General features: G+C 57.5%; 4 protein-coding genes across 4 annotated transcripts; 2 read left to right on the top strand and 2 right to left on the bottom strand.

Annotated features, from left to right (window-relative positions):
- Nucleotides 1–400: 400 nt before the first annotated feature.
- Nucleotides 401–5,663, top strand: LOC306950943 (C-type lectin domain family 18 member A-like; the record flags this gene model as incomplete). The annotated part of the gene is made up of 12 exons (XM_079541337.1): nucleotides 401–509; nucleotides 967–1,058; nucleotides 3,002–3,226; nucleotides 3,298–3,395; nucleotides 3,711–3,832; nucleotides 3,914–4,021; nucleotides 4,539–4,631; nucleotides 4,703–4,809; nucleotides 4,922–5,051; nucleotides 5,288–5,384; nucleotides 5,458–5,549; nucleotides 5,626–5,663. The coding sequence occupies 12 exons, from the start codon at nucleotides 401–403 to the stop codon at nucleotides 5,661–5,663; spliced, it is 1,311 nt and encodes a 436-aa protein (XP_079397463.1).
- A 593-nt stretch (nucleotides 5,664–6,256) lies between these two features.
- LOC306951127 (RNA-binding Raly-like protein) lies at nucleotides 6,257–9,276 on the top strand (the record flags this gene model as incomplete). The annotated part of the gene is made up of 7 exons (XM_079541556.1): nucleotides 6,257–6,290; nucleotides 7,372–7,450; nucleotides 8,401–8,451; nucleotides 8,558–8,706; nucleotides 8,790–8,903; nucleotides 9,016–9,161; nucleotides 9,238–9,276. 7 exons carry the CDS (start codon nucleotides 6,257–6,259, stop codon nucleotides 9,274–9,276), a joined length of 612 nt encoding a protein of 203 aa, XP_079397682.1.
- Nucleotides 9,277–10,852: 1,576 nt separating this feature from the next.
- EXOSC6 (exosome component 6) lies at nucleotides 10,853–11,695 on the bottom strand (the record flags this gene model as incomplete). The annotated part of the gene is made up of 1 exon (XM_079541471.1): nucleotides 10,853–11,695. One exon carries the CDS (start codon nucleotides 11,693–11,695, stop codon nucleotides 10,853–10,855), a length of 843 nt encoding a protein of 280 aa, XP_079397597.1.
- Nucleotides 11,696–11,977: 282 nt separating this feature from the next.
- Nucleotides 11,978–24,339, bottom strand: AARS1 (alanyl-tRNA synthetase 1; the record flags this gene model as incomplete). The annotated part of the gene is made up of 20 exons (XM_079541657.1): nucleotides 11,978–12,163; nucleotides 12,393–12,506; nucleotides 13,297–13,383; nucleotides 13,792–13,911; nucleotides 14,260–14,373; nucleotides 14,601–14,709; nucleotides 15,047–15,231; nucleotides 16,010–16,216; nucleotides 16,877–16,990; nucleotides 17,435–17,613; nucleotides 17,955–18,099; nucleotides 18,320–18,444; nucleotides 19,081–19,231; nucleotides 19,319–19,427; nucleotides 20,041–20,186; nucleotides 20,872–21,016; nucleotides 21,230–21,421; nucleotides 22,209–22,354; nucleotides 23,031–23,219; nucleotides 24,196–24,339. The coding sequence occupies 20 exons, from the start codon at nucleotides 24,337–24,339 to the stop codon at nucleotides 11,978–11,980; spliced, it is 2,907 nt and encodes a 968-aa protein (XP_079397783.1).
- Between the last annotated feature and the right edge of the window lie 261 nt (nucleotides 24,340–24,600).

Here is a 24,600-nt window from a genome sequence, read left to right as displayed (position 1 = left end):
CCCACCCCATATCCGCGTTGCCCAGCTCACTGGAGCGGGAATTTGGCCTTGTGCCCACAGCTCCCTCCCCAGCAGTGTGCATTACCTCCCCAGCATGTTTAATTCATGGAGCAGGAGGAAAACAGGCGGTGAGGCTGGGGGGCGATGCCCAGTGCCTGCGATCCTGACCCCATTGCGGTAGCGGGGCTGGGACCGAGGGGCCCCCCGAGCTGTCTCCAGCGCCTGGGACTGTTTTGACAGAGCTATTACTCACCCGTCAACCTTTTGTTCAAGCTGACCAGCAGCGCCTGTCTGAAGTCCTGAATAGGATCAAATCTTGGAAGCAGACACGCAGGCACGCAGGACTGGCTCGTCCCTCCCCAAATCCTCCCTTCCCTCTCCAGTCCTCCCGTTGGTGAGCATGGAGGACAGCAGGGGTCTGGCTGGCCTGCTGCTGGTGCTGCTGGCCTGCCTGGCCTGGAGGGTGGGTGAGTCGGAGAAGCTGTCCCCACTGGCTCCAGGACCCCGAGGTAATGGAAAGAGGGGGTGGGGGGGGCTTTCTGCTCACATCAGGGCAAAAAGCAGCTTGGGAGCCCTGAGCGTCATTCCCAAAGGAATGGGGTGGATGTTCCCCTGCCCCGTACCTAAACAGGCAAGGGGCTGGGGTGGTGATGAGGTTGTGGGGCTGGAGATAGGGATGTGGGGCTGGGGATGGGGATGTGGGGCTGGGGATGGGCTCTGGGCTGGTGACAAGTGCAGCACGATGAAGGCAGTGCTGTGCCGAACCCCCCCCCCCCCCACCCGAGGATCGGGTGCATTCCTGGCAGTCTCTGCTACCCCCCAGCCCCTGTCCCCTTTGTGCTCCTGTGCTTCCTTCACTCCCCTCTGGTCTCCATGGAGACCCGGGTGCCTTCCCATAACCCAGGCTGCCGCATGGGACCGGCAACCCGTCCGGCCCCATCCCCAGCTGCCCCTTGCCCTCTGCAGCTCTCAGCGAGAAGGAGACATTCCTGGTACTCTCTCTGCACAACAAGCTGAGGAGCAAAGTGCATCCGCCTGCGGCCAACATGCAGAAGTTGGTGAGTGCCCCAGCCCTGCCTCTGCCAGATCCAGCATGCACCAAGGACTGATTCTCTGAGGTCCCAATGCTTACCCTATATCTGTTGATGGTCACCAGTCATCTCCTGGTTGTCCTCAATCATCTTTCGGTTGCCCGACATTCCCTGGTGGTCCACAGTCATCTCCTGATGGTTACCCAGCATTCCCCAACCATCTCCTCGTGGTCCCCAACCATTTGCTGTTGGTCCCCAGGCACATCCCAGCTGTTTCCAGTCATCTCCTGATGGTTTCCCAACATCCTCCCTGGTGGTCCTCAGCCACCTCTTGGTGCTTCCCCTTAATTCTCTGGTGGCCAATCATAGAACCATAGAACCATAGAACCACAGAACCATAGAACCATAGCACCACAGAACCACAGAACCATAGAACCATAGAACCATAGAACCATAGCACCATAGCACCATAGCACCATAGAACCATAGCACCATAGAACCATAGCACCATAGAACCATAGCACCATAGAACCATAGCACCACAGAATCATAGAACCATAGCACCATAGCACCATAGAACCACAGAACCATAGAACCATAGCACCATAGAACCACAGAACCACAGAACCATAGAACCATAGAACCATAGAACCATAGAAACATAGAACCATAGAACCACAGAACCATAGCACCATAGAACCACAGAACCATAGAACCATAGCACCATAGAACCATAGAACCATAGAACCATAGCACCATAGAACCACAGAACCATAGAACCATAGCACCACAGAACCATAGAACCATAGAACCATAGAACCACAGAACCACAGAACCATAGAACCATAGCACCATAGCACCATAGAACCACAGAACCATAGAACCATAGCACCATAGAACCATAGAACCATAGAACCATAGCACCATAGAACCATAGAACCATAGAACCATAGCACCATAGCACCATAGAAACATAGAACCGTAGAACCATAGAACCATAGCACCATAGAACCACAGAACCATAGAACCACAGAACCATAGAACCATAGCACCATATACCATAGAACCATAGCACCACAGAACCATAGAAACATAGAACCATAGAACCACAGAACCATAGAACCACAGAACCATAGAACCACAGAACCATAGAACCATAGCACCATATACCATAGAACCATAGCACCATAGAACCACAGAACCATACACCATAGAACCATAGCACCATAGAACCATAGAACCATAGCACCATAGAACCATAGAACCATAGCACCATAGAACCATAGAATGGCCTGGGTTGAAAAGGACCTCAAAGATCACCTAGTTTCAACCCCCTTCCACGGGCAGGGTCACCAACCACTAGACCATGATGACCACTAGTCCTGTCCTTGTGGTCCCCAGTCAACTTTCAATTGTCCCCAGTCATCTTTTTGTGGTCCCCATTTGTCCCCCTGATGGTCAGACGTCCTAGTGGTCCACAGTTATCTCCTGATGATTGCCCAATGTCCTTCCTGGTGGTCCCCAATCATCTCCTTGTGGTCCCCAGTCATTCCCTGGTAGTCCCCACTCATCCTCTAGTGCTCAGTCATGTCCTAGCGGTCCTCAGTCAACTCTCAGTTGTCCCAAATCATCTTCTTGTGGTCTCCTGGTGGTCAACCGTGTCCTGACGGTCCCCAAACATCTCTTGATGGTTCTCAATCATCTCCTTGTGATCCCCAGTCATCCCCTGGTCTCCAGGTACATCCGAGTGGTTCCCAGTCATCTGCCAGTGACTCTGGTGGTCACCCAACATTCCCTGCTCATCTATTATAGTAGTCCCTGGTGGAGGGCTACAGATGTTCCCAAACATCTCCTGGTCACCCAACATCCCCTGGTGGCCCCCACTCAATTCCTGGAGTCCTCAGGCATCCCCTGGGTGCCTCCACGATCTGCCGTTGCCCACCAGTGCCCCCAGCCCGGTGTCCCAGCAGGAGTGGAGCGAGGAGCTGGCACAGCTGGCGGTAGCACGGGTGGCAGGCTGCCTGGAGAGCCCCGCTCCTCCTCCAGCCCCACAGCTTGGCTGGAGCGAGGCCTTGATGCCGGTGGGTGCCGGGGGCTTCGTCGAGCTGCTGGAGCGCTGGTTCGCCGAGGGCCGACGCTACGACCATGGAGCGGCACGCTGTGCTGGTAATGCCACCTGCCGCCATTACACCCAGGTGGGATGGGAACCGGGGGGGCGCAGGTGGGGGGCAGAGGTGGCGGAGGGTGATGGTGCGCTGTCCCGTAGCTGGTGTGGGCCACTGCACGGCGGCTGGGCTGCGGCAGGCAGCTGTGTGCCGGGAGCCGGGGCCACAACCAGGCCTTTGCCTGCGCCTACTCACCTGGGTAAGGGGGCGTGGCCGACTGGAGGGGGCGTGGCTTTGTGCTACGAGTGGGCGGGGGCTCAGCCGATGGACGTGGCTTTGTGCCGAGTGGGCGGGGGGTTGCGATGAGTGGGCGTGGCTTTGTGCTATGAGCGCGTGGGTTCGGCCAATGGGCGTGGGTTCGTGTCACGAGTGGGCGGGGCTCCACCGTGTGGGTGGAGCTCAGCAGAAAGGGCGGGGTCTATTCCCCAGAAGGGGCGGGGCTTATGCTGAGTAGGCGTGCCCACCCCACTGCGGCACTGAGCTGGGGGTGCCTCCCATCTCCCTCCCTGGGCAGGGGGAACTGGGAACTGGCCGGAGCCCCCATCGCCCCCTACCAGCATGGGCCCTGGTGCTCGCTGTGCACCGCCAGCCTCTCAGGCTGCTTCAAGTCCTGGGACCACGGCGGTGGACTCTGCGGTAAGTCCCTGCAACCCTCAACTCCTCGGCCCAGCCCTACAGCTCCCTGATGGCCGTGTGCCCCCCCATGTGTTTGCCCAGAGGTCCCCAGGAACCCGTGTCGCATGAGCTGCAGGAACGGTGCACGCCTCAACGTCAGCAGCTGCCAGTGTGCCTGTGCCCCCGGCTACACTGGGCGCTTCTGCCAAGGTGAGCGGTGCCCACGGTGCCCACGGAGGACAAAGAACAAGCTGGATGCAGGCAGCGCAGGGCCTGAGTGGCCATGCAAGCCAGATCACTGTGTGTGTGGGGTGAGTGCAGTGCATAGGAGTGAGTGATGCACGTCTGTGCATGATCAATGCTGTCCATCCATGCACGGTGTGGAGCATCCATGTGCAAGCTCAATGCAGTGCACGCATGCTTGGTGCAGCCCATGCATGTGCAAAGTCAGTGCAGTGCATGCCCACGAGTGGTTGCCGCTGTGCATGCACGAGCAGAGTTGGTGCTGCGTGAGATTGGTCACTGCAGTGCACGCATGTGCGTGGCTGGTGCTGTGCATTTGCGAGCAATATTGGTCAGTGTGTGCATGGTCAGTGCAGCGCGTGCATTTGCCTGCTTTGTGCATGGTGCATGTGCACGGCTGGGCTGCTCAGTGTGGTGCTGTGGAAAGGGGCACGGCTTCAGGGCTGGCTGCCCTGCACAGCCTAATTCCCTGCTTCTTTGGCAGTGCGGTGCAGCGTGCGGTGCATCCACGGGAAGTTCCGGCAGGAGGAATGCTCCTGCCTCTGTGATGCTGGCTATGGCGGTGCTGAGTGCGGCAGTGAGTGGGGGCTGTGCCCGCCGGGGGGTCCCTTTGCCCCAGCACCCACCTGTGCCCCCCTGTGCCCGCAGCCAGGGTCCCATTCCCTTTCCATGCCTGCGATGTGAGGATCGACGGTGACTGCTTCACCATTTCCCCCGAGGCTGACACGTACTATGGGGCCAAAGCCAAGTGTCAGGTGAACTGGGCCCTCCCAGAACACCTGAAACCCCATAGCTGAGTCCAGGGGTTTCAGCTGGAGAGCAGAGGACAGATTTGAGCTGCTTGCTGACTCCTTGGCTTCCCTCTAGGAGAAAGGGGCTATGCTGGCTCAGATCAGGAACCAGAAGGTGCAGGATATCCTGGCCTTCTACCTCAGCCGCCTGGAGAGCAGCAACAGGGTGATGGACAACGACTTTGATACCTGTAACTTCTGGATTGGTGAGTCCTGTGTGCTGCTGAGGGGTGGTGTGGTGTCAGGGTGCTGGTGGACATCCCACACCTTGAATGGAAATTGCACTGCCCTAGAGGACATCCCATCTCTCTAACGAACATCCCACTCTTCTCTTGGTCATCTCAACCTCCCGGTGGACATCCCACCCCCCATGATGAATATCCAACCCTTCTGATGCACATCCCACCCCACTAATGGACACCTCACCCCTCTGGCTCTCCAGGTCTCACCTACAAGACATCCAAGGCTTCGTTCCGCTGGGACACGGGAGATCCTTCTGCCTTCACCAGCTTTGCTTTTGGGCAGCCAGACAACCAGGGGTAGGTGCCCAGCTCCCACGGGAGACGTGATGACCTCTGTGGCACCACCCTGTCCCCCTCCTTTCCCGCACAGATTTGGGAACTGCGTGGAGATGCAGGCAGCAGCTGCTTTCAACTGGAACGACCAACGCTGCAAGACCCGAAACCGCTACATCTGCCAGTTCGGTGAGCGCGTGGCCACAGCCCTCGGGTCCCCCATGTGCACAGCATGCAGGAGTACCCTGACATGCTTCCCATGCAGCCCAGGAGCACATCTCCCGATGGCAGTGGGCCCCCTGAGCAGGTATCTCCAGGCTGTGGGACAGATGTGGCACTGGGACCGGCAGAGAAGGGCGTGCGCTGTGTGTCAGCATCCCAAAGCTGCTCCTTGCCTTCCTCTGTCACCACCTGTGACAGCTGTTGGGGCGGGGAGATGCCCAGCCTGCGGGCGTCCAGGTGAGCTGCCAAGGGGACTTCTGGGTGACACAGACCTCGGCACGGCTCGGGGTGAGGGCTGGGCACTGCAGCTTCCTCGTGGCCGGGATAATAAAGCCCTCTCTCCGTTTGGAAGAGCCACTCGTCCTCTTTTCTTTTCTCCCACCTGGGTCCTTCACCACCCGGATCTCGAGACCTCCAGCTCCAATAGATGAATTCAGGAGGAATTTTTCCTCCCCCAGATCCGGACACTCTGAGCTTTCCCTGCTTGGGAAACCGAGGCACGGGGCTGTCCCTGCGCATCCCGAACGCACGCATCGCTGGGGCCGCTCGCTCCCCCCGGCGGCGCGGTGGTTCGGGCCGTTCCCCCTGTCGGATCGGCGGCCGCGTGGTACGGCCCGGGGAGGTGCGCTCGGGTCGGGGCCGCTCGGGCCGGGACCGGGGCTGAGGACGGAGCCATGAGCGCTCTGAGCGGTCGGGACGGGTGGAGGTGTGAGTACGGGGATGGGAGCGCGGGCACCGGGATGGGGATGTGGGAAATGGGCATCCGCAGCTGGGCTGTCCTCCGGTACCGGGATGCTCCCGTGTTGTCCTCCGCAGGGCAGGGTACCGGGATGTCCCCACCAACCCCCAAACCACAGATGTCCTCCCCTACGAAGGTACTTCCCTGCTATCTGTTCCTCCCCAGCAGACAGATTTCCTCCAGGTTCGGGATGTCCATTCGTCCCAGCGCTCAGATGCTTTCTGTGTCCTGCTCCCCACCTCCCATCCCTCTGCTGGATGGGGATGCTCTCCAGCACTGGGATGTCCCCACACCATCAACCCCAGGACAGGGATGTCCTCCAGCTCTGGGATGCTCCCCTGTGCCCATTGCTCCCCAAAACAGGGATATCCTCTGCTACTGGGACATCACCGTTATCACCCGGTACAGGGACATCCTCCCAGTACCAGGATGCTCCCAGGACATGGATGTCCCCTCCAGTACTGAGATACCTGGTTCAGGGCAGGAGCCCCAGCACGGGGCTGGTGTCCTAGGGGTGGTGGAGCCCAGCTGACCCTGGTCTTCTGCCCCCGAGGATGGTCCCACTGCTGTGTCACATGAGAGCAAGTGTCTACAAGCTCCCTTTGCGATGCCCTCATGTGGCTCCATGACAGGCATTGAGCTGCTGGGGGATGCTGGGGACGTGGGGGCACACTTGAAAGCAAGCAGTGCAGCAAGCCCTATGGGAGCCATCTGCAAGCAGAAGGAATCATCTGTGGGACATCCAGGCATGGTGGTGATGGTTGGGACACCTGTGGAAAACTGGGCAGGGCGATGATAGAGTTGGGACACCCACGGGACAGGCAGGATGGTAAGGTTGGTTGGGACAAGCCACCATGGGCACGGTGATGATGATGGGAAGAGAACAGTGGGCAATTTGCAGAAAGACACCCATTTCTGGGAGCAGCGAAGCACATCTGGAGCACCTCTGGGCTGGAGCTCCTTCAGCAAGGACAGGAGCCGTCTGCTGGGGTTCCTGGTGGTGAGTTTGGGTTTTTCCATCACTCACGGCCCTGCTCTTTCTCCCTGCAGATCTGGACATGGCCAGGGAGGCAAAGCCGAGCCGGGTCAGGTTGGGCCAAAAGAGGCCATACAGCAGCAGCCTGTACCCGTGAGTGCCAGTGCATGGGCAACTTGTGCATCTGTGGGTCCCCGTGAGCAGCTCCTGGGGGGTCCCGTCTGAGCCCCAAACCCACCTCACTGAAGGGTTTGGAGGCTTCTTCTATGATTCCATGATTCTTCTACCCGTAAGAAGAGCTCCATGGTTTTTACAATGAGGTACCTTAGCTGACAGCCTGAGGGCACGGCACCCCTGCAGCACCGCATAGGGATGGAGCCACCAGCAGCAGCAGGACGGGTCCCCATCCCTGGAGCAGGTCCCACCCCTGGGGCAGCTCCCCATCCCTGGCTCTTGGGGGGTCCCCTGTTCGTGCTGGGTACTGCACGTATGGCACGTGGCCAAGAGGTGATGGCTCCAATTGTGCCGGGGGGGAGGTTCAGGTTGGGCATTGGGAACAATTCCTTCTTGGAATGAACGCTGGCAAAGCTGCCCAGGGAGGTGGGGGAGCCCCCGTCCCTGGGGGTGTCCCAGAGCTGAGGGGATGTGGCACTGAGGGACGTGGGCAGTGAGCACGGTGAGGGCGGGCTGGGGTCGACCCTGGGGATTTTAGTGATCTTCTCCAACCTTCACGATTGTGTGATTCTGTGACCCAGAGTCAGCGCCGGGCTCCGTCTCGTTAGAGAGCTTCTGGATGGAATTAATTGCTCTGCCCGTTGCTATGGCACTGGGGCCGTGCAGGGATGCGGTGCTGGCAGGGCAGGGACCGTGGCCCCAGTGGCCACCAGAATGCAGCAGCCATTGCCCATCCCATGGGATGCTCTGTGGAGCAGCTCTGGGTCGCGCTGCCAAGCAGCAGCAGCACATGGCGAGGCGGTGACTGTGCTCCAAACACAAACCCTCATCTCAGAGCCTTCTGCAGGGATGGGGATGTGTGGCAGGAAGGTGTCCCTGCCCCGCAGTGCTGCACGTGCTGACTTGTTGTCCTCCATCCCCTCCTGCAGCAGCACCTGCGACCTGGACTACAACCTCTACAGGGATGACTTCCCATACCGGTGAGTGCGGGGCGGTGACACGAGGGTCCTGGTATCCCTGTCCCCCACTTCCGCCCCTGAGAAGCCCCCTTAGAGCAAGTTGTTGTGCCGTTTTGTGCCCCTGCAGGGTGTATGAGTACCAGAAGATCCCACCCCTCATTAACCGCATCCCCGTCAAGGCCAGGAGAACGCACGCAAGAGCAGGAGGCACAAGCAGCCCCAGCCCCCAGCACGGGGCGCGGAGCAGCGCCAGCTCCACGGGGACACGGACGAAACGTGAGTGGGACGTGGTGGCCCCAGGTACCCTGCAGGGTGCTGGGTGCTGATCCCATGGGATGCTGAGGGCTCCGCTCCCACAGTGAGAGCCGAGGAGCTGCATTCCATCAAGGGGGAGCTGAGCCAGATCAAGGAGCGGGTGGACAGCCTGCTGGAGAGCCTGGAGCGCATGGACCAGCGCAGGGAGCGGCTCTCGGGTGAGGGATGCTGCCATGCACGGCACGTCCAGACCCCACGGAGACATTCCCCATTCCCTCATCCGCTCTGGGTGTTCCGCATGGGCACCCTGAGCCCCTACTGTCCCTGCAGGGTGCAAGGAGAGTGAGAAGAAGAAGGCAGAGGTGGGCTCGGCATCACCCCCGCTGGGTGCGAGCTCACGGGGCAAGGAGGGCAGCGGAGGGGATGGGCGCAACACGGACAGCACTGAGGAGAGCACAGACACGGAGGAGATGATGGTAAGGCGATGGCCGACTGCTGCCAGGGCTTTGCAGGGATCAGGCTCTGGATGCAGCCCAGGATTTCCCTTTGCAGATGAAGGCCCACACCTCGGACCACGAGGGGAGCCAGTAGTGGGGATGCCGGAGCCCCGCAGCTCCTGCCCCATCTCTGCATCCCTTTGGAGGCTCCCGGCAGGTGCCAGGCTGGTGCCCAGTTCTTCCTGCACTCATATTCCCACCACCAGTGCCAGCAGCCCCGTGCCCTGCGTTGGCCAGCCGTGGTGAGAGAAGTCTTTGTGTTTGAGTGCCCGTTGTTTTTTTTTTTATCCCTCTTGTTTTGCTATGTAAAGAGAGAGAGTGGAGAGTGGGAGGGCAGAAGCTCCACACCCTGAAGGATCGTTAGCCCGGAGCTGAGATCTGTGGTGTCCCCGATCCTCCCCAGTGCGTAAAGCATCCCACTGACCCAGGGTTCACACCCAAGCCCTCCATCCCCTGAGCACAACACAGGCCAGATGAGCTCCCCACGCACAACAGAGCCTCCTGGGCAGTGGTGAGGACACAGATGGCCACACTGATACCAGCAGCACAGGGCACCCGGTGGTGTGGCATGGAGCCCAGCCCACCCTCACCAGTGGGTTTCTCTTAACGGTGTCCCTAAGGACTCCCATTCTTTGCCACCATAGCGGGAATCCCCCCCGGCCACCTCTGCCTGGGGAATTTGTGCCTCCATCCCTCTCCCTACATGTCTGTGCCTCCCGTTTTGAGGTCGTCCTCCTCTTACTGGTAGGAAGTTGTTCTGTATTTCTCATTTGCTCCGGCGAAAGAGTGTATTGTGCTGGAAAGGAAAAAAAACAACCATTTGTATTTCTTTCCTCTGGTTATTCGGCTTCAGGTGTACCCCCAGTGCTGATGTTTGAATGGGGGCACAGCAGGGTCAGCCCCCAGCTCCACCCCGGAGCTTTGTGGGGATGTCAGCAGGCAGAACTCACCAGGAAAAAAACAAAACAGAACAATTTTATTGTACAAACCCAAAACAACACAACACAACCTGTCCTCCCGCCCTGGAGTGCCGTAGGCAGCAGTCAATGAGGCATGAGGTGCCGGGATGTGGTGGGGGGGGATGTCTTGGTGTCTCTGGCAGCACCAGGTTGGGTCTGGGGTCTCTGCTGGTACTGAGGGTGGTTTGAGGAGGCCCCAAGGGTCTCTGCTGGCAGCAGGGGCAGCTCTGAGGGTCTGTGGTGGCATTGAAAGCAGTCCAGGGGGTCTCTGTCGGTCTCAGGTAAGCCTCTCAGATGGCACCGGGGGCAGCTTGGTGGGTCTCGATGGCAGTCCTGGGGGGCTCCAATGGCGTGAGGGGTGGCTCAGGTAAGGCCTTGGGGGTCTCTGGCAACACCAAGAGCAGCTCCAGAGGTCACCGATGGCACCGAGGGTGGCTCCAGAGGGTCGGCGATGGCACCAGCAGCGGCTCTGGTTGCATCAGGGGTGGCTCGAGATCATCGACGACATCAAGAGCAGCTCCGGGGGTCCCTGCTGGCACTCCTGGGGCGTCTTTGGCAGCGCGAGGAGCGGCTCAGACAAACCCACCGGGCTCAGCGTCACCGTGCGCTGTTCATGGGGTCTCCGGTGGCACCAAGGGCGGCTCCCGGGGGACTCGGGCACCACCACGTCCGCCCCCGGCCGCGTTCCGGAGCTCCCCGAGGCCCCGCACCTCACGCCCCGTCCCGGCGCCGCGCGGCGCGCAGCAGGCAGTGCCGCAGCACGGGGTAAAGGCGCTGGCAGCCCTCCACGCCCAGCCGCAGCGCCGCCGCCCAGCCCTCGGGCTCCCCCCCGCGGCCGCCGCCCAGCACCGCCGACACCTGGTTGAGGGCGGGCAACAGCGCCACCGTCAGGCGGGCGGCGGAACCGCGCTCCTCGGCCTCCCCGGGCTGCAGCAGCCACGGCCCCGCCGCGGAGCCGTCGCGGTCGCCGGGCGGCGGGCGGCACAGCGCGCAGCCCACGGCCAAATCGTACATCTCCACCCCCGCGTCGGCCAACGCGAGGGACGCGGCGCTGACGGCGGCGGCCAGGGCCGAGCCGCCGTCCTGCAGCAGCAACGCGCTGACGACCAGCCTCGCCCGCGGGTACCGGGACAGCCGCACCGCCGGCTCCAACGCCTCCCGCAGCGCCGCCGCCGCTTCCCGCTCCGCCTCCCGCTCCGCCGCCCCCCCGGGTCTGGGCCGGGCCCCGCGGGCGCAGAAAGGAGCCCGCCGGAAATCGCACAGCAGCCGCCCCGCTCCCACCGCCCCCCCCGGCTCGGCCGCCTCCCGCGGTCCCCAGGCGGCGCACAGCACCTTCGTGCCGCCGCTCAGCTCCACGTACGCGGAGCCTTCCGCCTGGCTCAGCAGCCCCGCGCGGGCGAACAGCGGCCGAAGCGCGCAGGGATCCCGCGGCGCCGCTCCGCTCTCCTCGTCCTCCTCTCCTCCTCCTCCTCCTCCGTCGCGGGGCTGCGCCGCCCAAAGCTCCGGCGGCCGCGAGTCCTCCGGGCCGTGCAGGCGGCGGTGATCCAGCGGCATGGCGGGGGAAGCGGGCGCGGAGGGAGGAGGAGCCCCGGCCGCTCCGCTCCGCCCTCGGTCGGCCCCCCCCGGGCAGCTCCGCAGCGCCTGCGTTCGTTGAGCGGCCGAGGGGGGAAGGAAGAGCGGCCGGGGGTGGCACAGCCGCCCAGGGAGGGACAGCGCAGCGCCGATGGCCAGGCTGGATGAGCTTAGCGCCCCTTCGGCCCTGATTGATTCTATGATTTATTGGAGGCGGGGCTCATACAGCAAAGCAGGGGGAAGGAGAGGGGACGTGGGGTTCCGTCAGTTTTTCAGCTCCCCCAGGTGCAGCCTGGCAAAGTCCGTGGCCAGGCGGAGAGCCTCCTGCAGGCAGCCCACGTTTTTTCCTGTGGCTTGTGCTGAGATGTCCTTCCCTCCACCTTTGCCATCCATCAGAGCAGAGACCTCCTGCACCCACTGGTTGGCCTTCAGGCCCTTCTGCGCTGTCTCCTGGAGAGGAAAAGGGAAAAAAGGAGCTCGACCTCCTCGGTGGCAGCGAGGGATGCTCTTTCATACACATCTCCTGAGCCCCAGCTCTCCCCTCTCCCCTCCTGCTCCATCCCCCGGCGGCACCACGGTACCACAAAGCTGTGGCTCTCATCCACCACGGCGACGTGGTCGCATTGTATGAGACTCATCTTTCTGCCACTGAGAAAGGCACAGCAGCACCCACACTGACCTGGGGCACCTGGCACAGGCAGGTGATCCTGCCTGCTTCGTTATCCACAGCAAAGAGCATGGTGGCAGTCTGGGGGGAGTGAGTCTTGAAGAGCTTCAGCGATTCGTTCAGGGCCTGCAGGAGGAATGAGGCACAGTGGTTCACCTTCCACCACTCCAGCCCAGCTGAGAGCATCACAGAGATGGGGACAGCCATGGAGGAGTATGAAACAGCACCAGATCAAGCTCCCAAAGTGGAAGTTTAAATAGGGCATTACAGCGTGGCTGTTCCAACATTTAAGCCCTGCACTTTGTTGTCATGACTCCTTTGGGACGAGTCTCACCTGGAATCCAATGCCATTTCCACAGAGGAAATCCTCACCACACAGAATCACAGAATGGCCAGGGTTAGAAGGGACCTCAAGGATCACGAAGCTCCAACCCCCTGCCACACGCAGGGCCACCAACCTCCACATTTCACAGCAGCCCAGGCTGCCCAGGGCCCCATCCAACCTGGCCTTGAACACCTCCAGGGATGGACGGGGCATCACAGCCTCTCTGGGCAGCTGTTCCAGCCCCTCACCACTCTCATAGCACAGAACTTCCCCCTGACATCCAACCTCAATCTTCCCTCCCTCAACTTCAAACCATTTCCTCTTGTCCTGCTGTTTCTGCCCTTTCAAAGAGTTGACCAGGTTTGGAAGCTCAGGGAATGGTTCAGACCCACCCACCCATGCAAACCCATTTGTTAGTCCAGGAGCTGGGACACATGGCACACTACAGACGTTTTCTCTCTCTTCCTCATGTCCTCCTCAGAGCTGGCAGCTGGCCTAATGCCTCTGTAACACAGCACTGTCTCCAAGAGCAAATAGAGCCCCCCCAGTTGCTCTTCAGGCACAAAGAGGAGCAATCAGACCTTCCCATACCTTTGCTGAGGCCCCATTTTCCATTTCCATGATGACTAGTGGCTGGTTAGGGTGACTCTCAATGACTTGCTTTGTCTTTTCCAGTACCTGAGGACAAACAGTGCACATGGATACAAGAACCACCCAGACCAGAGTTCCCTGCAGGCAGAGGCCCCTCAAGTGTCCCAGCACACCCACAGCTCAGCCTCAGGCAGTCCCACACTGCAGTGCTAGGAAAAAAAAGCCAAACACACACTCAGAGGAGGGTATGCATTCTGCAAGGCAGCAACAGTGATGTGCGTGGTTCCTCTTCCAGAAAAATCCAATGGGATCCAAAGGAAGACCCAGGCACCAGCCTTACCCTGCACCCAGCTTCAGAAGCATCCCATCTTGCAAGGAACAAAGCATAGAAGGAGCCACAGCTCAGCTCCCTTCTGCAAGTGTGCAAAACTGGAGCTCCCAGGACGGCCCCCACCAGCCCTCCCATGCTGTCTTTTACCCCCAGCCAGAGCTCACTCGTTTCTGGATGTCAGCTTTGCTTGCACGGTCCAGGTCATCCATAACCTTCTTCAGTGCTTTAACAGCTTCTCTCAGCTCATCTTTCTGCCACTGTGGGATAACAGCAGTGGCCAGCATCTGCAAAACGGGACAAGGGAGGGTTAAAGGTGTGGGTGCCCATGGCAGAAGGCAGGGCATGGTGCACTGCATTCATGAACCTCAAAGTGATTGAGCTCCCCTGTCCCACTATCCAGCAAGCTCAGGTGTGAGCTGCAAACCCAAAGAACACAGGGCTGAGACCTCTGTTGAGCTTGTGTCCTACAATAGTGTTGGCACAAGACTTAAATTCACCAGCAATTAACCCCACGAGAGTAACCAAGACAAAGAGGACCCAGAGGAGGAGACAGAGAAGCAGGAAACAGCCTGGGCTTCATTAATAACTCCCAGTGCCAGCAAGTAAGGACCCAGCGCTGCTGCCACCCTCACCTCACTGAGGTCTGTGATCTCCTTCTGCACATCCTTGTTGGGAGCTGTCTGGACCTTCACCTTGGCATCCAGGGCTGACAGCAATTTCTTGAGGCTCTCTACCTTCCTGAGGGCCTGGCAGAACACAGTTTGAGTCACGTCACGTGGGGGGAGCTACCAGGCCACCCCCAAAAGAAGCGTCAGGAAGGCAGCAGCACCAGGCACAGAGCTCAGTAACCCCAGGAAAGCAGCAGAGCCAATGCAGGCAGTGCTTGCCCAGAGCCACGTTCTGGCTGCACCCTCCCTTGCCAGAAGGACTGCCAAGATCCTCCCAGAAGAGAACAACTCCTGCCTGCCCTTACCTTCCGAGCTTCAGCCCCAGTGACTGCCACTATCCTCCGGATGCCTTTAGCAATGGCTTCTTCTGAAACAATCACAAAGGGCCCAGCATGGCCAGAGTTCTGCAGGTGCCTTAAGAAAGAACCCAGAAAGAGACCCACAACAAGAGAGAGTTAGCAGACCAGTCCGCTTCTCATCTCAGCAGGATTCAGCATGGAAACCAGGAAACCACCCTGCCAGGGAGAAGTAGCAAGGGACAGACAGAAAACCCAACCTTGCCACTCAAAGCTTAAGAGTGAGGGAAGGGTGGCAAGCACCAGTGCTGTCAGACACTGCGTGGGGGCAGGGACAGCACGCAGGCAGTTCCCTTGCCCAGCACACAACCACATTACAGCCCTCAGAAGCTCAGGCTTCACAGGGACTGCTTCCCCCCCCCCTGCCACCTTCCCTGGTCCCTCCAGATACTCACGTCCCTCCGCAGAACTCGATGGAAGTGATGGAGCCTGCAGGGCCGGAGGGGTCGGCCAGCAGCTCCTCCACAGGGATGCCAATAGAGACCACACGGACAGGATCGGGGTAGGTCTCATCAAAAACTGCCCGCAGCCCTTGGATCGCTTTGGCTGCTGCGAGAGGGCAGTCCTTGGCATACACAGTCTGCAGAGCAAAGGAAAAGCATGCAGGTGAGAGCTGGTCCCGTTAGATGCGACCGAGGGCCTGTGCTTCCATCCTGACTTCCTCTGAAAGATCCTAAATGGGATCTAAAAGCTCCACCTGACCTGGGGTTGGTTGAGCTGCAGGGATCCCGGTGTAACTGACAGATCTTCTAAACTGCTCTGCTAAGCTTCTTGGCAGCTGCAGACAGTGTGACACTAGCACAGGCAAGGAACCATTCCAAGCTGGACAGGGCTTGGAAGGAAGGAACAGATGAACGTACATGGAATTTTCCCCACTCAAAACCCCCTGAAGCAATGCAAATCTGCACAGTGCAGCACCAGCAGCTCAGAAGCACCGAGCCACACTTCCAGCATCCCAGGCCATCCGAAAACTTCACTTACACTATCTTTTTCACAAGCATACATATACCAGCCAAACCCAAGGATTAAAGAGACAGGGAGACGGTCCCTCCACAAAAGGTTGGTGGGAAGAGGTGATGACCAAGGAATGAGTTTTCCTCTCTGTCCTCACACAATGGGGAAATGGCAACATAAGCAGCTCTTATCCACGTTACACCTCACACACAGCTCAGCTCCAAGGAGGGGTGTGCAGATTAAGAATGGGATTCAAGCCAGACTCCTACTGAAAGCTGGTGCCTCAGCTGTCCACCAAGCCCAGTTCAGACACTGCAGTGCACAGATCCACCAGGAAAAGGGCAGGATTCTTCCTGCAGGATGGGGCCAGCAAACTAGCTGACCCCTCCAGCTGACCAACCCACCTTTGCCTCCTCGATCATCTGGTTGGCGATGCCTTCAACTTTCTTGATCTCCTGTGTGGACAAGGCTCCCTTGGCTGTGAAGTCAAACCTCAGCCTGTCTGGTGCCACCAGTGACCCTCTCTGGTCTGCTTCTCCCAGCACTGAGCGCAGGGCGAAGTTGAGGATGTGGGTGGCTGTGTGGTTGCTCATGACCGGTCTCCGCCTGGTCTGATGGAGAAAGGCCTTGTTAGATGGGGTCCCACACTGCACAGCCAGGATCACCTCCAGCTGTGGAGGTACAGGCTGATGTGCTGCTTCACCAGAAACAACTTGCTGCCTTGGAGCCTCAGCTATAGGAGCAGGATATTCCCCTCTATGTTTATACACAGCTTTTCCCTGCCTGTTCCCCTGCCTGGGCTTTTCTGGAGAGAGGCCAGGGATAAAGCAGTATGCCTGTCCCTGCAACACGCCTTCTCTCTTGCTCCAGAGGTGCCTCTAAAGAGAAGGGAAACACATTTTGCAGACTGGGCTCCATTCATCAGGCTCAGCCTGCTGGAGCAATGCCTGGAGAAAGGCAGACAGCCCAGGCTCTCCACTGTCATCAGCAACACAGTGGTGCTGCACACGCATTCCATCCCCCTGCTCAGGGCCAAAGGTGTGGTCCTGCTCAGGTCAGCAAAGCCCGGAGCGTGGCTGAGCCAGCAGTGTTATCTGCCTCATGGAAGGGGAAGCCAGATCCCAGAAGGAGAGGCCCTGACTCAGCTTACCTGAACCATGCAGGGAGAGCAGGACCCGACCTCCAGGCCTCCAAAGCAGCAGCCACGCTGCTCCACAGGAAGGAGAAAAGGGCCAAGAGACAAAGCCACGTTACGCCATGCCTTAACTCACCTCATCGATTGACAGGTGGACCTGGTCTCCCACTTTCAAGCTTCCATACAGAGTCCCTATGTGAAGCACATAACCTCCTCGGACCTGCACATTCTTCACAGTGAATTCAGTTTTCTGTACAAAGAGGGAAACAAACCCAGTAAAGGGAGTGACAGGTTAAGGGAGATGCACTGCCCTGCCCAAAGCCCCGAGCTGCAGCTGGAAAGGTGTAAGTGAGAGCTGGAGTGGTGTGTGGCATATGGGAAAGCAAGATGCCCCATGCAGAGCTGAAAGAGGTCCCCACCTCAGCTTAAAAGCACAGCCACCCCAGCACCATCACCGCAGGCACCATGGCACAGCAACAGCCTGATGCTGCAGCAGAGTTCAGCGCAACCTCCCAAGCAAGGAGAACCAACTCCAGCACATCTGTGCCATCCTGCACCCCAAAAAGGAAACCTGTGCAGGTCCTGACCCAAGACAGGAGATCGCTGGAGCTTACTTGGCCCCTTCTCCTCTGCACCCAGCTGCCTAGGCTGCAGGTGAGGCTGAGACTAGTGAAAGGCTCTCAGGCAGACTCACATCCTCCCTGCTGTCGTCGTCCTTGACCATGTAGCCCTGGTCATAGATCTGCCCACCCTGCTCAGCATAGAAGCAGGTCCGGTCAAGCACTATCCCACATTCCTGGCCAGTGGACACCTCCTCCACAAACTTCTTCTCCCTGCGGATGGCTTTCACTGTGGCCACAAGGCTCCCAAAATCTGTCACCGAAGACAATAGGCAATGTCAATGAAACAAGACACTGTTTAGGAGCAGAACTTCATTCACAGCAACACCTCTCAGCCAATGCAGGAGCTACAGTTGCAAGGGGTATGGAGGAAGAACTACAGCAGTACTGGATAAGATGATTTTCTTCAGTGTTCTGTCCCTTCCTTGCACAACTATTCCCCAGCACACATTTCCAGTCCCACCCAGGAAAGATGAACCCAGAGGGGACCTCGTTAAGTCAGACGCCCCAGGAAGGCAAAGCAGCTCCTCCCAGGGAGATGTGGGAGGAAAGGATTGGGCAGCAGAGGGCGGTTCTGAGAGGGCTTTTTCATACCGTAGGTACCGCTGGGATCTGAGGTATAACCATATTTTGGCGAGTCATCTGTCACCTCCAGCCCTCGGGCCCTGAGCTCTTCGATGGCATAGATGTCCAGCATGAGGAGGTCCTCCCCTCCGGCACCCTTGCCCTGGGACTTGAGCTGCCAATGACAAGAACCAAAGCTTAAGAAAACCCAACCGTGGCACTGCTGGATGACAGCTCTGGTCTTGTGCCCTGATCTTTCCCAAAGCTCTTAGGAAAGCTTCCCAAAGTGCTCCAGGCCCCTGGAGAAAGGAGCATGAACTCACAGCTGCAGATTAAAACAAAGGGAGCCCTCCCTGCCCGCTCTCAGACCAGCCACCCCTGGTGCTGTTGTCTACCTGCGCGTTCTTCCGCTCCTCCTCAAAGCCCTCCATGTCCACAACAAGGCCTTTCTCCTCTGCTATCAGCCCAGTGAGATCCACAGGGAAACCGTAAGTGTCATACAGCAGCCAGGCAGTATCACCTGCATGGAAAAAGCAGACAGTTCAGCACTCCTGCTCCACAGACACCGCTCCTCAACGAGCTTTGCATTACAGCAGGACAATGAACAGGTCTGGCTGACACAAGCACAAAAGAGTCTCCTCACTAACAGTCTCCTGGGCACAGAGATCACACTGCCATGTCGTGTCTGTGCAGCTCAGAGACCTGAGCAAGGGAACGCAGGACAGAGAAGACAGCAGTGATCTGTTGACTCTTCTCTCGTGTCATCAGTGATAGGTGCAGAGGGAATGGTTTCAAGCTACGGCAGGGGAGATTCAGGCTGGACTTTAGGAAGTATTACTTTTCAGAAAGGGCGGTCAGGCACTGCAATGGATGCCCAGGGAGGTGGTGGAGTCACCGAGCCTGGGGGTGTTCAAGGAAAGGCTGGATGTTGTGTTGAGGGACATGGTTTAGTGGGAGCTATTGGGAATAGGCGAACGGTTGGACTGGATGAGCTTTGAGGTCGTTTCCAACCTTGGTGATTCTATGATTCTATGACTCCAGCTCTGCCCTCTACACTTTCCACCAACACCCAATTCCCAGCCCAGCTCGGCCCTCAGGCCCATTTATTCCACGATAAATGACTTTTGGTGCCTCCAATCTGAAGCCACGGCCTCACCAGGAATGGTTTTACTGTCGCCCATGCTCTGGATCTTCCTGTCCAGGATGCGACGTCCTCTGCTGAGCGTTTTCAGGAACTGATCCTCTTCTTCATTGATAATGTCCTTCACCATATCCGGGTCCTTTTTCAGCTCAGGAAAGGCATCTCCCTGCACACCCAAGAGGATTCAGCACGGAGATCTGCACACCTCAGCAGACGACGCCATCAGACGCAGCAGAGCAGGGCAAGAACTTACCAGGGACTGCACCACGACGTCCACCAGCGTGGCAAAGAAGCCCTTGGGGGCACTGAGCTTCTCGTGGGAGTAACGCACGGCTCGGCGCAGGATCCGCCTCAGCACATAGCTAGGAAATACCATCACAGAATGGTTTGGGTTGGAACGGACCTTAAAGATCATCTACTTTCAACCCCTCTGCCGTAAGCAGGGTTGCCAACCACTGTATCAGGCTGCCCCGGGGCCCCACATAACCTGGCCTTGATGTTAGGGATGGGGCATCCACACCGCCTGTGGGCAGCCAGCGTCAGGGTCTTGCTGCCCTCTCAGTGATAAAACAGCAGAGCCCCTCAATGCAAGTGTCACACCTCTGATTTGTTCTCAGAGGATGCACCAGGGATCCTGCCCAGTCCTCAGCCCCACGGCTCAGATTTGCTGTGTGCTCGAGTCAGTCCCGAGTCCAGCAGTACCCACAGCACATCCCCTCGGCCCAATTGCTTTTCTGACAGCAGTACTGCACTCAGCAAGCTTTCATGCCTACCAGTCCACAGCAGTCCTCTCTGTAGGAGTCATGAGAATGCTCAGACCTCTACGGCCTGGCTTTTCAGGTGGACCTTGCCCCAAGGACTCCAATACACTGAACTAATGCTTTGCTACCCACTGAATTCAGACCTCCCAGAGACACACCAGATCCTGCACTGAACAGAACGGACACAGCAGCCCTGCAGCAGCTCCCTCCTTACCCTCTGCCAGTGTTGTCAGGTCTGCCACCATCAGAGAGGGCCAGTGTGATGGTCCGTGCGTGGTCTGCCAGCACACGGTATGCCATGTCTATGCCATCAGCATCCTCAGCACCAACCTGCCCCATGTATGGCCTGGCACCCGTGCCCTGCGTGGGGAGCAGAACGCAGGGATCAGCAGCAGGGCAGAACAACAGGGAAGCACCTCAGAAAGCCAAACTCATCCCACAGGGATGGCACACTCCTCTGGGAAGGAGGGAGTGGGGGAAGACAGAGAGCTCTGCACAGTGCCTGCGTTCTCAGGGCTGAAGGACATCAAGGAGCAGAGGGAGGTAAAGGCAGCTTAATCCACCACTGAGACCAGGACAAAAGAGGGAGGGAGAGACACATCGTAATGGGAATCAAGAGGGAAAACATCTGTTTTGCACACCGGCTGATAGACTCTGGTCTGACATACATTGCCCAGCCAAGAAACCTTTCAAATTCTACCAGGAGGGAGACGGTCCCAGCTTCCCTGTTTCAGGGTGTTTCTAGCTGTACCCCAGAGAACACTGCTGTAACAAAGCAATGCCTGCATGCGGTTTGCTAGAAACACCTGGGAAAGCTGCACTACTCCTGCCCCTTGTTCTCCTTGGGAAATATCCCCCAAGGCAGTAACTACTGGGCCAGCCAGAGCTCCTACCCTCAGCAAAATACAAACCCACAGGGCTGGCAGTAACTGGGAAAACAGAGACCTGCAGATACAACCATTCCAACCTGACCTGCCCCACACATCTCCCCAGGGATCCAGGCAATGGATGCAGTGAGATCAGGCTCAGATTCCCCAGTTTGTACCTTCTGGATGGCTTCAAAGTAAGGAAGGAAAAGGTCGGTGTCATAGTTGGACATCTTGTTCTGCAGCACGGAAACCAGTCGTTCCAAACCCATCCCAGTGTCAATACTTTTCTTGGGAAGAGGTTTCAGGCTCCCATCGGCTTCCCTGCCCAGACACAGAAAGAAAGACAAGCTGTCATAGATGGAGGCAGTGGAGCAAGACCAGAATTCAGCTTGCTACAGCGTCCAAATTGCTGAAGATCTTTGCAGGTATAGGAAGAAGGCCCCAGCAAACAGCAAAGCAGTACAGAAACACCTGGGTTAGAGCACTGGGAACGCAGCCAAGCAGCTGCTGCATTGGGGAGCAGCTCTCACTCACCTGTTGAACTGTATGAACACCAAATTCCAGATCTCCAGGACGTTGGGGTCATCCTGGTTGACCAGGTGTGAAGCATCTCTGTCCCCAATCCGGTCATAGTGGATCTCGCTGCAAGGGCCACAGGGGCCTGTGTCACCCATCTCCCAGAAGTTATCCTTCATATTGCCAGGCAGAATCCTGCTCTCAGCCAGCCTGTAACAAGAGGCTCCTACTGAACAAGAGACTTACAGCAAGGCAGGAGGTCGCCCAACTGTGAGGGAGTCTCAACAGAGAGCTCTCAGCCCACTCCTTCTTTGGATCAGCCTGCCTCTGACAATTCAAGAATCTAACTTTTAAGGTTTAACCTCCCCTCTGAGGAGTACTGGCTGGAAGGCAGACATGGACACAACACCCCACCAAAGCTGCCACTGAGAACACGGGTGCATCTTTGACATCAACACAAGCAAGAGTAGGACTGGAGAGGACAAGACTGAGTGGGAAACCGAGGGTTAGAGAGGGCTCGAAACAGAACCAGACTGAGGCTGAAGCAGCACATCCCCAAGCAGAGACCAAGGGGAAGGGATGAATGACCTGCTAACATACTTGATCCACTGACTGCGAGTGCTGGGAGGAGAAGAAAAGTGAACAGATCACAACCAGGTTTGCCTGCTTTCCCTGAACAGCATCTTAACTGCTGTCACACAGACAGATCATCGATCTGACACAGCAGGGCACTTCTTATGTTCTTAAGCTTATAAAGGAGATTTTGCAAAGAAAACTCCAGGGCTTGACCTGAGTCTCAGCCTCTTCCATCTAATATCAGCCACTTCCTCGTGGCTTTGCAGCTCTACTACCTTGCAAACATTATTGGGGATGCTTCTGTTTTTCAAAACCTCCTTCTGTAATCGCTCTGCCTCAGCACACGGCGTCTTTCTCTGATGAAAGGCAGATGGCAGCTGTTCATCAAAACGCAAAGCTTTCTCAGTTAAAGGCCCCTCACCCCAAATCCAGCCAGATCTGCTTGCACTCCAGGTCTGGCTGCAGTCCTGCAGCCTCATTTCCACCAAAGTAAGTGACGTAGAGTCTCTCTGCAGGGATGCCAAACTCCTTGGTGAGGAGGTCCAGTGCCAGTTTACATGCAAGTTCCTGCAGAAGGAAAGAGGAGCTGAGTACGTGAGTGCAAACAGGCCTTCTCTTCAGCATGCAGTACCTGCTCAGCTGGAGTACTGGCTGACTAGGATCTACCCAGAGTATCATTCAAACATGCAGAAACCTTCCACACACAGTCTCTTCTGGGGTCCTCCTGTACTACCAGCCCTAACTGGACCAGGACAGCTATCTAAGAAACAATCCAGAGCTTTCAGACCTTTGGCATAAGAAATAAGAAAACCAGTACATGTAGCAAACAAGTCACACAACACACCTTACATAGCTTTGTAGGTGAAATCAAGTTAAAGCCTATAATCCTCAGCAAAAAACCATAAAAAAGCCTTTGAAATCTGCTGATAATGCTGCATTCTTCATAATCCCTTCATAATATGAATCTCACTCAAGCAAGAAGCTTTTGAATATTGCTATTTTATGACCACAGCTCCAGGACAGCCACTAAAACTTCTACCTGACGACTTCAAACTGCCATCATTAATACAATATAATCAGTTTTGTAAATCTTCAGTAATTTATCACAAAATGCTCTGCAGAGCTGGGGGAGCCAAGTGTACCTTAGGAGCCCCTCTGTGCCAGAACAGCCTCCTCCCCCTTGGCAAACACTCCGCTGAGCTCACAGAGATGTGACTTTGTGTTTCAGCTCAGCCTGTTTTACCTTGAAATAATCCCCAAAGGACCAGGAGCCCAACATCTCGAAGAAAGTGTGGTGGTAGACATCCTTCCCCACATCGTCCAGGTCGTTGTGCTTGCCCCCAGCTCGGATGCACTTCTGAGTGTTGGTGGCTCTGCTCAGCTTAGCGAGCGGGTGCGAGGGGTCGATGGTGTTGAGGAAGATGGGTTTGAACTGAGGGCAAAGAAAAAAGAGGAATTGAGGAAAGCACTCAGGGCCTGGTTTTAGATGTTAAAAACAACGGCAAAGGCGTTGAGTATCTTCTGCATCATGGCACTGCTGGCCTGGATGTCTCAGAGACAGCCTTCAGTCTGCTGCATGCGAGGAGGATGCAGCACCCAGCACACGTGGCTGGAGCACAGCAAGCCCCAGAACTTCCAAAGGGACTGAAAACAGCCAGATTCCCAGTTGCCAAAAAGACGAGGAAAACTCCAGAAAAACCACTCCAGCAGCCTAGCTCCAACTGCTCCCTAGAGATGCTGGTGGTCATTTGTGCCAGCATTCTCTCTGCAACTATTTGCAGTGCTAGCTGTGCTCCAAAGGGTCAAGGAGGGCAGACTGGCAGCGCTCCCATCTCTGCACTGTCAGCCCTGGAGGCACAGAAACCTCCCCTGCCAACTCTGCAATAGCACTCCTGCAGATGCAACAGTCACCTCTTTGTGACCAGAGATGGAGAACACAATGCTAATTTCCCACACAAGCAGCAGAAGGCTCTGCTAGTTACTTGGTGTTTGAGAACACTTCAGGCTGCAAGCAGCCAAATACAAACCTCATTTCAGTGAAACCAGAGCAATGGGAAACCAGCTCTGCTCGGGGAGCAGGCACTGATGGGTGAAGGGAGAACTGAACCTCCTGCAAGGTGAACTCAAGCACAGCTGGAAAGAAGTCAGCTAAGAAAAGATGGGTAAACGCACTGAGGTTTTAAACTCTGCTTCACAGCACCACAGTTTGAGTTGGAAGAGGCCATTAAAGGCCATCCAGTCCAACCCCACTGCAATGAATGGGGACACCTGCAGCTCACCACGTTGCTCATTTGTCGTTTTACAAACAATCGATGAGCTCTGTTGTTTATTAGGAAGGAACCGGCAACTCCAAAGGCTCTGCAAACAGCTCCCTGGTGCAGCTGCAAGGAGCAGAGCTGGGATCCTACCTGGTTCATGCCGGCATTAGCGAACAGCAGCGTGGGGTCATCCAGAGGGATGGTGGAAGAGGAGTGCACGTAGGTGTGCCGGTTCTCCTTGAAGAAGTCAATGAATCGCTGCCGGATCTGGCTCGCTGTCAGCGCGGACTCCATCCCGAGGCTGCGGGTCCGAAGCAGGCAGGACGGAACGGGGCAGGGCTGGTGCAGAGCGAGGGGACGAGCGCAGGCTCTCAGACGCCACCGCCTTCATCACCCCCCACGATACCGGCCCAACCCCAGCATCCTCGAACCGCCTTCAGGCAGCTTTTCCCCTGGCTCAGCCCCGGCAGGCCGCCAGAGCCAGGCTCCGGGCTCCGGTGTTACCCTCGACCCCCGCGGCGCTGCCCGGCCCCGTGCCCGCGTCCCCCGCCCGAC

Source organism: Tetrao urogallus (assembly GCF_951394365.1).
Source record: "Tetrao urogallus genome assembly, chromosome: 12".
In the NCBI taxonomy this organism is placed as follows: domain Eukaryota; kingdom Metazoa; phylum Chordata; class Aves; order Galliformes; family Phasianidae; genus Tetrao; species Tetrao urogallus.
The sequence above is the reverse complement of the archived record's forward strand: the minus strand, read 5'-3'. Positions and strand labels throughout refer to the sequence as shown.